The sequence below is a fragment of the Oncorhynchus keta genome, chromosome 35 (genome assembly GCF_023373465.1).
Source record: "Oncorhynchus keta strain PuntledgeMale-10-30-2019 chromosome 35, Oket_V2, whole genome shotgun sequence".
NCBI lineage: Eukaryota > Metazoa > Chordata > Actinopteri > Salmoniformes > Salmonidae > Oncorhynchus > Oncorhynchus keta.
This window is the reverse complement of record NC_068455.1, coordinates 35,941,917-35,954,574: the sequence shown is the minus strand read 5'-3', so window position 1 is coordinate 35,954,574 and position 12,658 is coordinate 35,941,917. Positions and strand designations below refer to the sequence as shown.

The window sequence follows — 12,658 nt, the reverse complement described above, 5'->3', positions numbered from 1 at the left end:
GAAAAAAGCACAATCGTTGCAATAATGTACCTAACCATAAACATCAATGCCTTTCTTAAAATTAATACATAGGTATATTTTTTAAAACCTGCATATGTAGTTAAAAGAAAGATTCATGTTAGCAGGCAATATTAACTAGGGAAATTGTGTCACTTCTCAGGGTATATGCAGCAGTTGGGGCCACCTGGCTCGTTGCGAACTGTTGAAAGGCCATTTATTCCTAACAAAGAACGTCACTAACTTGCCAGAATTTTACATAATTATGACCTAACATTGAAGGTTGTGCAATGTAACAGTAACATTTTGACTTAGGGATGCCACCCGTTCTATAAAATACGGAACGTTTCCGTATTTCACTGAAAGAACAATTGTTTTGTTTTCAAAAGGATTGTTTCCGTATTTGACCATATTAATATTATAATTAAGTCTATGATTTGATATTTGATAGAGCAGTCTGACTGGGGCGGTGGTAGGCAGCAGCAGGCTCGTAAGTGTTCATTCAAACAGCAGCTCTTTGCAATGCTGGGATTCACATTGACTTCAAGCCTATTAACTTCCGAGATTAGGCTGGCAATACTAAAGTGCCTATAAGAACATCCAACAGTCAAAGGTGTATGAAATACAAATTATATAGAGAAATAGTCCTATAATTCCCATAATTACTTTCTCTGTTAAGAAAGTATGTGTTGAGTCAGTGTGTGTGAGAAAAGTGCCTGAAGGCAGGGCAGAGACATTAGGACTAAAAGCTATTTCCAGGGTTATGAGAGTTTACAGCAGTTCTTCTCACTCTGCTTCAGGGTGGTTTAAACCCTGGACAGGTTCTCCATGGAGTGTACAAACATATTGAGTTATTTTTGCCCTCAGAACAGCCTCAATTCGTCGGGGCATGGACTTTACAAGGTGTTGAAAGCGTTCCACAGTGATTGCTGACCAATTTCTGGCCAATGTTGAATCCAATGCTTCCCACAGTTGTGACGAGTTGGCTGGATGTCCTTTGGATGGTGGACCATTCTTGATACACACGGAAAATGTGCAGTTCTTGACACAAACCGGTGCACCTGGCACCTACTACCATACCCTGTTCAAAGTAGAGGTCGACCGATTATGATTTTTCAACGCCGGAACCAATAATTGGAGGACCAAAAAAGCCTATACCGATTAAATCTGCCAATTTTATATATATATATTTGTAATAATGACAATTACAACAATACTGAATGAATAATAACATCAATAAAATCTCTTTAGTCTCAACTAAATAATGAAACATGTTCAATTTGTTCAAAAGTGTTGGAGAAGAAAGTAAAAGTGCAATATGTGCCATGTAAAAAAAGCTAACGTTTAAGTTCCTTGTTCAGAACATGAGAACATATGAAAGCTGGTGGTTCCTTTTAACATGAGTCTTCAATATTCCAAGGTAAGAAGTTTTAGGTTGTAGTTATTATAGGACTATTTCTGTCTATACCATTTGTATTTCATATACCTTTGACTATTGGATGTTCTAATAGGTACTTTAGTATTGCCAGCCTAATCTCAGGAGTTGATAGTCTTGAAGTTATAAACAGCGCAATGATTGAAGCATTGTGAAGAGCTGCTGGAAAACGCAGGAAAGTGCTGTTTGAATGAATGTTTAAGAGCCTGCTGCTGCCTACCACCGCTCAGTCAGACTGCTCTATCAAATCATAGACTTAATTATAATATAATAACACACAGAAATACAAGCCTTAGGTCTTTAATATGGTCAAATCCGGAAACTATCATTTCGAAAACAAAACAATTATTCTTTCAGGGAAATACGGAACAGTTCTGTATTTTATTTAACGGGTGGCATCCATAAGTCTAAATATTGCTGTTACATTGGCGCATGGCTCTCGAACTTCGCCTCTCCCGAGTCCGTACGGGAGTTGCAGCGATGAGACAAGACTGTAACTACTACCAATTGGATACCACGAAATTGGGGATAAAAAATAAATAAAAAAATATTTTAACAGGTTTTAAAAGGTTTAAAAATATATACTTCTGCGTATTGATTTTAAGAAAGGCATTGATGTTTATGGCTAGGTACATTCATGCAACGATTGTGCTTTTTTTCGCAAATGCGCTTTTGTTAAATCATTCCCCGTTTGGCGAAGTTGGCTGTCTTTGTTGGGAAGAATTGGTCTTCGCAACGAGCCAGGCGGCCCAAACTGCTGCACAATTTCCCTAGTTAAAAGAAATTCATGTTAGCAGGCAATATTAACTACATTTGCAGGTAAAACATATATACTTGTGTATTGATTTTAAGAAAAGGCGTTGATGTTTAGGTACACATTGGTGCAACGATAGTGCTTTTTTCGCGAATGAGCTTGTTAAATCACCCGCTTGGCAAAGTAGGCTGTGATTCAATGATAAATTAACAGGCACCGCATTGATTATATGCAATGCAGGACAAGCTAGATAAACTAGTAATATCATCAACCATGTGTAGTTAACTAGTGATTATGTTAAGATTGTTTTTTTATAAGATAACTGGTGGTCAGCCTGCCACGCAGTCTCCTCGTGGAGTGCAATGTAATCGGCCATAATCGGTGTCCAAAAATGCTGATTACCGATTGTTATGAAAACGGCCCTAATTAAATCGGCCATTCCGATTAATCGGTCAACCTATAGTTCAAAGGCACTTAAACCGTCTGTTTTGCCAATTCACCCTCTGAACGGCACACGCACAATCCATTTCACAATTGTCTCAAGGCATAAGAATCATTATTTATCCCGTCATCTCCCCTTTATCTACACTGATTTAACAAGTGGCATCAATAAGGGATCAAAGCTTTCAACTGGATTCACCTGGATTCATGTTTTGTACACTCAGTGTACATTCTCACTCTGTTACTGAGGCATTGTTGGCGTTTTCTAAACTCTCTCTCCTCCTCTCTGTGGTAATACTACCAGAGCAGCCATCAGTCAGTCAGGTCTGGTGGTGGGTGGCACGCTGCTCAGACTCATCCGGGCTTGATGTATTCTCTCCCTGTCCTGGCATCTCGGGGGAATAACACTTCATACTTCTTACAGTGAGTGGGCAGATAATATGTATGCCAGGGTACTGGCTCTTCCATGGCTTGTTCTATAAACCCAGAGAAGACATCAAACACAGAAATACTCAACTCAAAATGTTGCCAAAATTATGCAGGAGTAAAAGGTTCATCATCCAGGGTGTTCTATTGGGTTGCCACCACCATCTGTATTCCATATTCTAGCAGAACGTGTATCTTGATAGAGACCGGGTGGCAGTCAAACACAAAGAGCACTGTAGAAATCAATCTATTTTGGGGATGTTCTTTAAGACAGTCATGCACACCCAGCCAGTCACACTGTGTAACCCTGAGGAGAAAACTGTTTGGAGCACATCCCCCGAGGGCCAAAGACATCTATGACAGGCAGACAGAGAGCAGCATTGAGACTATAACCCTGGTTCCACTGCTCTGTCTCTCTTCTCCTCCCCCTGTAACAAGACCGTCTGTCTGCCGGGGTGGGCAGCGGGAGAAGAGGGATAGAGGAAGGAGAAGGGAGGAAGGAGAAGGGAGGAAGGAGAAGGGAGGGAGGATAGAAGATGGATGAAAGAGCTGTGAAATATAAGGAGGGCCCTGCTGCTGATGCATTTCTCGGACCACACACAGCATGCACTCACACAAACATTTGAATTGTTCCAACTTCTCAGGAGCCTTGTGGGAAACCTTAATAATCATATAGGGTCTGGCTGCGTCCAACAAACCCTAAAATGTCAGTGCATCCTCCTCAGCCGATCGCTCACCGTCACACACACCACCTATTTCCTCTGCAGGGAGAGGAGCAGGAGTTTAGCATGGCCACAGGCTTTAGAAACATCCCCTGACCTTTACTGGCTCGTCGACACTCGGTCTCTGGCACGCACAGCAGAAGAGACCAGGAAGAGGAAGAGACATCTCCACCGTCGTTCTGGTAATGTCTTTCTGAGAGCTTTTGGAGTTGGCATGCACCCACCTGGAGGATGCCAGATTCTCAAGTCTCTGCGGTGATGCCACTTCTGCCCAGGGCCTGCATTGCTAAACATGGCAGACAGGCAGACAAACAGGATACCTGGAAAGAGGAGCTGCACTAACAACAGTGGAGATTGATCTACTAGGCTGACTGTGCTGGAGAGTTCCCCGACTATCATATCCAGTACACACATGCACTATATACACAAAAGTATGTGGACACCCATTTAAATGAGTGGATTCGGCTATTTCAGCCACAACCGTAGCATAAAAATCGAACACACCGCCATGCAATCTCCATAGACAAACACTGTCAGTAGAATGGCCTTACTGAAGAGCTCAGTGACTTTCAACGTGGCACCATCATAGGATGCAAGTCATTTTGTTAAATGTCTGCCCTGCTAGAGCTGCCCCGTTCAACTATAAGTGCTGTTATTGTGAAGTGAAAACGTCTAGGAGCAACAACGACTCAGCCGCGAAGTGGTAGGCCACACAAGCTCACAGAACGGGACTGCTGAGTGCTGAAGCGCGTGAAAATCGTCGACCCTCGGTTGCAACACTCACTACCGAGTTCCAAACTGCCTCTGGAAGCAACGTCAGCACAAGAACTGTTCGTCGGGAGCTTCATGGAATGGGTTTCCATGGCCGAGTAGCCGCACACAAGCCTAAGATCACCATGCGCAATGCTAAGCATCGGCTGGAGTGGTGCAAAGCTCGCTGCCATTGGACTCTGGAGCAGTGGAAAAGTGTTCTCTGGAGTGATGAATCACACTTCACCATCTGGCAGTCTGACGGACACATTGTGTTTAGCGGTTGCCAGGGGAACGCTACATTCCCGAATGCATAGTGCCAACTGTAAAGTTTGGTGGAGGAGAAATAATGGTCTGGGGCTATTTTTCATGGTTACGGCTAGGACCCTTAGTTCCAGTGAAGGGAAATCTTAACGCTACAGCATACAATGACATTCTAGACGATTCTGTGCTTCCAACTTTGCGGCTAAAGTTTGGGGAAGGCCCTTTCCTGTTTCAGCATGACAATGCCCCCGTGCACAAAGCGAGGTCCATTCAGAAATGGTTTGTATAGATCGATGTGGAAAAACATGACTGACCTGCACAGAGCCCTGACCTCAACCCCACCGAACACCTTTGGGATGAATTGTAACGCTGACTCCGAGCCAGGCCTAATCGCCCAACATCAGTGCCGACCTCACTAACGCTCGTGGCTGAATGGAAGCAAGTCCCAGCAGCAATGTTCCAACATCTAGTGGAAAGCCTTCCCAGAAGAGTGGAGGTTGTTTTAGCAGAAAGGGGGGGGGGGGACCAACTCCATATTCATGCCCCTGATTTTGGAATAAGATGTTCGACAAGCAGGTGTTTACATAGTTTTGGTAATGTAGTGTACAGGACAGGACAGGAGTCAGGACAGGGGCCCATTGATTTACACAGCAGGCTTTAGCCACTGAGCCCGATGGAGATGGGAGTGAGATGGAGAGTAGGTGAGGTGGAGAGTTATTGCAGGAGAGAAAGAGTGAGTGAGTGAAAGTGGGAGTGAGAAAGTTGCTGCTCTCAGCAAATCACAGTTCCACTCTGTGGTTCCCCTAACAATAGACAGATGTGTCCATCCAGCAAACATCTACAACAACACAGGACACAACACTGCACTTCCTGTTATAGGACACACATTGTATCCCAGACATAGGGGCACTGATGAATAGGCACCGTGTTCCGTCCCATTCTGTCTGTAGTTTCACAACAGATCAATACCAGAGGTGAACTGAGGCCCTTTACCACTTTGAATGGACGACAAGAGCATGAATTATTCAGAAGGCTGCTGGGAATTAAGGAAGAACCAGTTCAAGTTGAGGTCAAACATTACTTCACTCTGTGATCTATTCTAACTCAGCCTGACTGACTGACGGTGTCATCGTTCCAAGGAGTTAGGGAGAGCTCACACCACACTGTCATAACACGACAAGCTAGGCAACATAACAAGCACTTAGGCCAGAGACAAATTGGACAATGTGCACGTCATGTCACGCCAAGCATCAGTAGGTCTCATTTTAAGGACCACTAATACACTCTGACAGTGTTTCTCTCTGCAAAATGCGACTGACCACAGCGGGCAGAAACTATCTGAATCCCTTCCGTCCCTCACACTGTGAAGGCCGCTGAAGCAGGGAGATTCTCGCTCTGCCTCGCCCTCTCTCTCCAGGAACCAGTCCCATGAGTTAATATGCCTATATTTAGTTATTCTCTCCCAGCAACACCAGCTCTGGTCCTTGGAACCCACTGCTCGTTACCTTCAGCAACACTACCAGGAAAATGGATTCAAACTGACAAATAAACCGTGACTTTTATTGTATTTTATTGTCACATACATCGGATAGGTGAGATACTGTGTTTTATCGTTGTCCATCATAGGCCAGGTAGTATATTTCAAAAATCAACACTACTGGGCTTGTACAAATAAAAACCCATAAATCTGAGTTGTATGTATCCGCCTTTTTACAGACTGACTGCCAGACTTTGGTATTTTCCCACAATATCAACCCAGGCAGGGAGGGAGTTGATGACATGAGCCGAGTTGCCAGAGAGTCTCTCGTCTGTCTGCACAGTTAGAACCCTGTAAAACACAGACAGTAAAAAAGGCTTTGTAATAACAGCGTGCGTCGTAAAGGAAGCACCTACCACCAGTAGCAGAGCGGCCTGTAGAATACGCATTCTTCCAGTGAAAGAGAGAATACATAACATACCATGCTATGACAACACCGCATACCCACGTCTCCTAACGCTGTGAAGCACAGCGAGAGGGAGAGCTTCAGCTCCACTAATGAGAGCCCCCTCTCGTCTTCTCAGAGACGTGCAGCCAGTGTGTGTGTGTGTGTGTGTGTGTGTGTTCGTGCGCTTGTGTGTGTCAAGTCTTAAGGTTGCGCTGCTGGAAAAGAGCATGGCTGTCTAGGCTGAGGACGGATGGGAGCAGCCAGCCACTTACACACACAGCCTGAGAAATACAGCCTGTAAACGTGAGGAATGAGCCCTGGCGTGGGTGTGCGAGTGTGTGTGTGTGTGTGTGTGCGTGCGTGTGACAGAGAGAGATGGAAAGGGAGATGGTGAAAGAGCCCAGAAAGATTCATGTGAGATAGGCCAAGTCACAGAGAGAAAGATGAGCGAGGGGGGGGGAGGAGTCAAGGACTATAAAGGTGAAGGCAGAGATAAAACACAAAGAGTGAGTCTGAAGCAGAGTAAGATGCCTACTCATTGTGGGAGCTGGAGCAGGATAAGAGCTATCAGATCTGCTTTAATGTGTCTGCATGTCATCCATCCACTGCATGACTGGAGTATTGGGCAACAGTGGGAACCAGAGCGAGAGCGGGAATGAGGGAGAGGTGGAAGGAGTGGAGGGAATAAGGGAGTGAGAGAGAGAAATAACCTGACAGTCAGAGTATGCAATCCACATGACATTTAACTCTCTCTCCTCACTATGGGAAAAGCAAGTGACCTTTCTCTCAGTGGGTTAAATCTGGCATTTCTGACAAAGGACCTCTAGCCAGTATTCTAGCCAGGTTAATGTATGGGCAGCATTAATCAGGACCGGAGATTTCATAAACTGGAGGGGTGCTCAGTCTGTGCTTGGGGGTGGAAGGGTAGTGAGCCCTAACATGGTCCTAAAATCACCATTGTGGGATAGCTGGATTCAGAGGTTTATATTAAGAACAGATAAATAGAAAGATCTGTCAATGTAGACAGCAGCTAATCACTGCTTGGTTCACCACTACAGATACACCCTTGGATCTGGGCAAGAGGCAGTTTTTGTGTGGATGCTGCCAATGACAGACATGGGCATGGTAGGTGATCCTGGGATGAACTACAGAGCTGATAGAGGGACTGTGCTGTAGGATCATGGGAAATGGGAGATGCAGTTTTGAAGATGTGATGGGCTCACAAGTTCCCACAGCCTTCAGTTTGTTTATTCTCTAAAAACAATCATTTTATAATTTGCCCAAATGAGGAGTGTTGTTGTTCAAAGTCGGTGCATCTTTCCCCCGATCCTGAATAGTCTCCCAGTCCCTGCTGCTGAAAAACATCTCCACAGCATGATGCTGCCACCACCATGCTTCACCGTAGGGATGGTGGCATTCAGGCCAAAGCGTTCAATCTTGGTTTCATCAGACCAGAGAATCTAGTTTTTCATGGTCAGAGTTTCTAGGTGCCTTTTGGCAAACTCCAAGCGGGCTATCATGTGCCTTTTACTGAGTGGCGGCTTCTGGCCTGCAGAGAGCCCTAACCTCAACACTCTACCATAAAGGCCTGATTAGTGGAGTGCTGCAGAGATGGTTGTCCTTCTGGAAGGTTCTCCCAACTCCACAGAGGAAACGCTGGAGCTCTGTCAGAGTGACCTTCAGGTGGTTACCTCCCTGACCAAGGCCCTTCTCCCCCTATTGCTCAGTTTGGCCGTCTTGGTGGTTCCAAACTTCTCCCATTTAAGAATGATGGAGGCCACTGTGTTCTTGGGGACCTTCAATGCTGCAGACATTTTTTGGTACACTTCCCCAGACCTGTGCCTTGACACAATAATATCTCGGAGCTCTACGGATAATTCCTTCAACCTCACGGCTGGGTTGTTGCTCTGACATGCACTGTCAACTGTGGGACCTTATATAGACAGGTGTGTGCCTTTCCAATCAATTGAATTCTACAGTTAATCAAGCTGTAAAAACATCAAGGATGATCAATGGAAACAGGATGCACCTGAGCTCAATTTCGAGTCTCACAGTGAAGAGTCTGAACATCATGTAAATAAGATATTTGTTTTTTATTTGTAATGCATTTGCAACAAAAACAATGTAAACCTGTTGTCGCTTTTTCATTATGGGGTATTGTTTGTAGATTGATGAGGAAAAACATGTATTTAATCGATTTTAGAATGAGGCTGTAACGTAACAAAATGTGGAAAAAGTCAAAGGGTCTAAATCTTTTCCGGATGCACTGTATGTGACCTACCAGGGGCATAATGGAACACAGCTACCCCTGAGGGAGAGGCATCAGTGAGACAACAAGACCACTGGTCTTGGCCTAGCAGGTGGAGGTCAAGGTGAGAGAAAGGGGTGGATGTACAGAGGAGGGAACATGAAAGAAGGAGGGAGGGAAGAAAAGGAGGAGGGCGTGTGAGACGTGTGGGAGGGAGTGTGTGAGAGGGAGGATTAAGAAGAAGAGGGAGAAAGAGGAAATGTGACAAAGAGCGAATAGAGAGAGGTCTCCTTACCGATCTGTCTCTCCAGGTCAGCAGCTTCATCAGGCGTTGCTCGGGGCAGGACCCCTGGGTCACTGAAGCTGGTCCTGAAGAGAGTCCCCAGCACAAAGACAAACAGCACCCCCCCTATCACTGGGATGGCTGGGGTGATCTGCATCGACAGGAACGGACAGCTAGGGTAGAACACGAGAGAGAAAGGGCCAGAGTCAGACTCATACAGATCTTCAGTATACTGTAGTATTCAGAGCAGGCTGCACCAAGCCAAACACATGACCATCACTAGAAACAGCGATGTATGTTTGCAGGACAGGAAAAAGTGTTGGGTCGGAAGTGGGTAGAATTATCCTCCACACCAAGCTCAATTTCAAAGCAGAGCGTAGATATTAGATACAGAGACTCATCACCTCTTATCTAAAAACTTTATTTTTAATCTTATAGCCTAACTAGACGATTGGCTATAAAAGGCCTGGGGAAAGTTGTGTAATTTAAATAAAACCAGAGAGGAAGAGGTAAACTTGAGGCTACTCTGGGGAATTTGCATGCAAGACAGCATAACCAGACATATGCGCACCACAGTTTTTTTTTTTTTACGCCTGACACCTCTCTCCCCCTAGTGCTGGCTCGCCTCAGGCGTATTCATTACTCCGATTACGTTGCAAAACATTTGTTAAAGACGGAAGCAAACAGAACGAAGCATCTGAATTTGTCCAATAGCTCAACTTGACTCATCACGCTCTATCCACTATTTGAGCGGCGGCCCGCAGCAGTTGAACGGTGTTTCCTCCTACAGCATTGGTGCGGCTTTTCTGGGTTAAGCTGGCTGGTGTTAAGGAGCGCGGTTATGCGTGTCATGTTTCGGAGGACGCATGACTCCACCTTCGCTTCTCCCGAGCCCGTTGGGGAGGTGCAGCAACGAGACAAGATCGAAATTGGGGAGACAAATGGGGGTAAAATATAAAAAGAAAGTACTGAAAGGCAAAGGAGAGCAAGTATTGTATGACAATACTTTGAGAAGTACATTTTTTGTATTATTATTTGGAATCAGGGAGTCAAACTGAGACCAAGGTCTATTTTACAGATGAGCCCTGAATTACAGAAATGACAGAAAATGCACACATCAAAATAGAAATACCAAATGCAAGCAGAAAGGAAAGGAAAACTCTGTCATAAATCAAAGACATTCATCAGTAATAAGGTCCGCAATCAGTTTTCTGAATTGCCATAAAGGCAATGCTTGGGATGAGTTGGACCGTAGAGTGAAGGACAAACAAGCCAACAAGTGCTCAGTATATGTGGGATCTCCTTCAAGACTGTTTGAAAAGTATTCCAGGTGAAACTTGAGAGAAATGCCAAGAGTGTGTAGAGCTGTCATAGAAAATAGTACAAATAAAGAAAAACCCTTGAATGAGTAGGTGTACAAACTTTTGACTGTATATACAGTGCACTCAGAAACTATTCAGATCCCTTAACTTTTTCCACATTTTGTTACGTTACAGCCTTAGTCTAAAATGTATTAAATTATTTTTCCCCCCTCATAAATCTCCATACAATACCCCATAATGACAAGGCAAAATAGGTTTTTACAAATGTTTACAAAAAAAAACTATTACTATAAAAACTATTGTTTCTCATGGTCTGAGTTCTTTTGGCAAACTCCAGGCTGGCTGTCATGTGCCTTTTACTGGGGAGTGGCTTCCATAAAGGCCGGATTGGTGGAGTGCTGCAGAGATGGTTGTCCTTCTGGAAGGTTCTTCCATCTCCACAGTGGAACTCTGGAGCTCTGTCAGAGTGACCATCGGGTTCTTGGTCCAATGCCTTTCTCCTGATTGCTCAGTTTGGCTAGGCGGCCAGCTCTAGGAAGAGTCTTGGTGGTTACAAACTTCCCCCATTTAAGATTGATGGAGGCCACTGTGTTCTTGCTGCAAAAATTGTTTGGTACCATTCCACAGATCTGTGTCTTGACACAATCCTGTCTCGGAGCACTACGGACAATTCCTTCAACCTCATTGCATGTCAGAACAAAAACCAAGCCATGTCAACCGTTGGATCTTATATAGACAGGTGTGTGCCTTTCCAAATCAAGTCCAATCAATTAAATTTACCACAGGTGGACTGAAGTTGTTTGAAACATCTCAAGGATGATCAATGGAAACAGGATGCACCTGAGCTCAAATTTGGAGGCTCCGAATACTTCGGTTTATTAGCAAAATAAAAAAAACTGTTTTTGCTTTGTCATTATGGGGTAGTGTGTGTAGACTGATGAAGGAAAATTGTAACGTAACAAAATGCGGAAAAAGTCAAGGGGTCCGAGTACTTCCCGAATGCACTGTATATACAGTATCAAACACGGGGCCATTCTTACTAATCTGCTAGAGAATCAGGGGGATTTTTCCACAAATAGACAAGTGTGGGACACTTTTTGTTATGTCCAGAAAACCCCGATTTAACACCATCAGTATATAACACATTGAGTTCTATCTGTTATGTCATTTTGAAAACTGTTGAATGCGGGAAGGTCAATTGAGGAAAGCTTCTGAATTAGCAGTGAGTGAAGAAGGCCTTTGACAGATCCATGAAGCAGGCAGCACAATGTTACCTTTTATCCATAAAGTTAACCACATATTTTAGAACCAGGGATTTAGCAGAGATATTGCAATGATCACTTAAGGATGTAAGGAGGAAGGACTTCACCTGATCAGACTTGTAAAAACGGTTCATGAGTCACACACACGTCAACAAATGCCATTCACAAATAACAAATCACTTAACATTGAACTGTGCCCAAATTGTTCCATTCGCAACACAGAAGGAGAAGTGATCCTAAACCTCCATTATTGTCTCTCAGAAAGGATGAATTGTTGTGAGGGGGCTAGATGACATGCGATAGGGTCCAGCGAGGCGAGAGGGCTCCATTATTCCATTAGTATGATATTCAACAGCAGGAGGGGGAAATGCCTGCGATGAGAGGACAAGCATTACTGCCGTTCAGAGCACTTAAGCTACTCTCATTCATTGATTGTTGTATGAAAATCAATTCCAAGCAAAAACACACTTGATCATAAAGACCTGGCTAGGGCCTCTAAAAGGCAGTGATAGTGATAGGTTGATGAGAGTGACAAGTGGGAGAGAGGTGACATACATCCTTTCGCGTATGTGGATTTAGAGATGTGATAAGAGAGGTGAAAGCAGGCTATCTTTAGTCACGTTTGCCATCTGTTAGTTACCGGCACTATGTGAGAACCAGGAAACACAGCATACTAGGCAAAGATACTGTGAAGCAGGGAGCTGTGGTGGTTGACTATCCAGCAGAGTTATGGCAGAGGCCTGTTACTTCCAAGCGGATATAAGTCATCCTGAATGTATCACCATCACCTCCCTCCAGATGGCAACGCCTTGGAAGCCTGGCCATACCC

General features: G+C 44.4%; 1 protein-coding gene across 6 annotated transcripts in view; it reads right to left on the bottom strand.

Annotated features, from left to right (window-relative positions):
• The window catches only part of LOC118368441 (palmitoyltransferase ZDHHC14-like), a 98,656-nt gene that overhangs the window by 41,843 nt on the left and 44,155 nt on the right, over positions 1 to 12,658 (bottom strand). For all 6 annotated transcript variants that reach the window (XM_052496937.1, XM_052496932.1, XM_052496936.1 and 3 more), the window contains one exon: positions 9,258 to 9,418. In XM_052496937.1, coding sequence (XP_052352897.1) covers positions 9,258 to 9,418 — 161 coding nt within the window. The remainder of the gene's footprint in view (positions 1 to 9,257; positions 9,419 to 12,658) is intronic.